This window comes from Trypanosoma conorhini (genome assembly GCF_003719485.1).
Source record: "Trypanosoma conorhini strain 025E chromosome Unknown Tco_14.4_contig_00939, whole genome shotgun sequence".
In the NCBI taxonomy this organism is placed as follows: domain Eukaryota; phylum Euglenozoa; class Kinetoplastea; order Trypanosomatida; family Trypanosomatidae; genus Trypanosoma; species Trypanosoma conorhini.
This window is the reverse complement of record NW_021704968.1, coordinates 3,945-5,556: the sequence shown is the minus strand read 5'-3', so window position 1 is coordinate 5,556 and position 1,612 is coordinate 3,945. Positions and strand designations below refer to the sequence as shown.

General features: G+C 36.4%; 1 protein-coding gene across 1 annotated transcript, besides 1 other annotated feature; it reads left to right on the top strand.

The window, feature by feature from the left end:
- Positions 1-411: 411 nt before the first annotated feature.
- Tco025E_08989 (uncharacterized protein) lies at positions 412-1,074 on the top strand (the record flags this gene model as incomplete). Its single annotated transcript, XM_029375820.1, has 1 exon — positions 412-1,074. One exon carries the CDS (start codon positions 412-414, stop codon positions 1,072-1,074), a length of 663 nt encoding a protein of 220 aa, XP_029224256.1.
- A 500-nt stretch (positions 1,075-1,574) lies between these two features.
- Positions 1,575-1,612: a microsatellite.

Sequence of the window (1,612 nt, the reverse complement as noted above, 5' to 3'; positions counted from 1 at the left end):
TTAGACGTGAGGTTAAGAGGGAGTTTTCGCTGAAAGAAAAGGGTATGTTTTTGCCGAGACCCTAGCTGCTTTTTGAACTAGTAAGCACTGACTTTGGGCATGTTGTTTTGTTCTTTCATTGATTCTTCTTTCTCTTGTTAAACTAGTATTACTTTCCTGAAATTGAAAAATGTATTTGGCGAAAATCTTATTATTTTTTTTGTCTTCCTTTTGATCTTCTTATCATGTATGTCTGCTTTTGTTTTCTCTTGTAATGTCTTTTTTTTCTTTGTTTCTTCTTTTTTTCTTCATGGTTTTTTTTCTGGCCTTTAAGGGTAGGCTATTAGTTTCTTTCTCTTCCTCTTTCTCTTTCGCTCTGTGTGTGTGTGTGACTTCACCTCCATATTGTCGAATTACTGATATTACGAAAATATGACGACGTTATATTATAGCCTTTGTAGGGCTCTTCTGCGACACAAATTTTTATACAACGATGTTCTAATACCTATATTCGGAACATTGCATCCTTATGGATTGAAGCAAATTCTTTTGAAGTATCAGTGCCTTTTCCCGTACGTTGTGGATCCTTCTGACGGAAATCTTCTTCGATTAGAGCAAAGTATTCAGAAGGCTGTTTCCAGCGGCGAACATCCATCTCTTGCCTTTACTGCTTTGGAGTGGCTTTCCTTCCTAGATAGACGTCTTTCATACCTTACAACGGATGCACTTCACAACGCAAATTACCGATTTTCGCTCGGTGAAATAGCTCAAGTGAATGGAAGCCATGACCGAGTGGTGATTGCGATTCGTTTTCCTGTTTTGATGACCGAAATGTCTGCGGATGAAACGGATATGTTGGGCGCAATTGATAAACCGTGGTATCTGGTTCTTACTCCATACCCCGAATCTCGTCAAAGGACGTGTGAATTAATAGTGCCCGAGTCAGTTCTGCGTAGTGTGCGCAACCCTTTTGCAGTGGGCTATCATCCGCGATTGCCAGTGTTTTTTGAAGGATATGATATGAAGAGGGGCATTTATCTGCCCCGGAAACCGCTTGGCGAAGACACTAATAATCTAAAGCGTCTTTATGTTTAATGCTTTCATTCCTTTCTTTTTTTGCTTTTTTTAAATATATTTTCCTCTTCAGTATAATTTGATGTCAGCTGTTATGTTAAAGTGAGCTTTTCCTCCGCCCCCTTTTTTAAAAAAATTTCATCTCCCCCTTTTTTCATGTGTGTGTGTTAGTACTCAAATGCGTATTTTTCGGAGATTGTTGAATGCGCATTGAGTCCTATATCATGTTTATATGTCTTCATTTGCCCAGAATCACGTTTCCTTCGTCTATATGCAAACTGCGTTAGTGAGGATAAGCTGCCTTTTTTTTACTCTCTTCACTTTGGTTCCTTGTTGTTTTTGTTTCCTTTCTAGGAGTGGAATTGGAATGTTTTTGTTGTCTTCTCTTTCTTCATGCATGTTAATATGTATTTTTTCCTTGTTTTTCTTTTTCCCATTTCTTTATTTTTAATTTGTTTCTGCTCTATATTGCTTTTTTTTAATGAAAATAAAAAGCTTGCATTAAAGTTACTATTCAGTACATATATATATATATATATATATATATATATATATATAT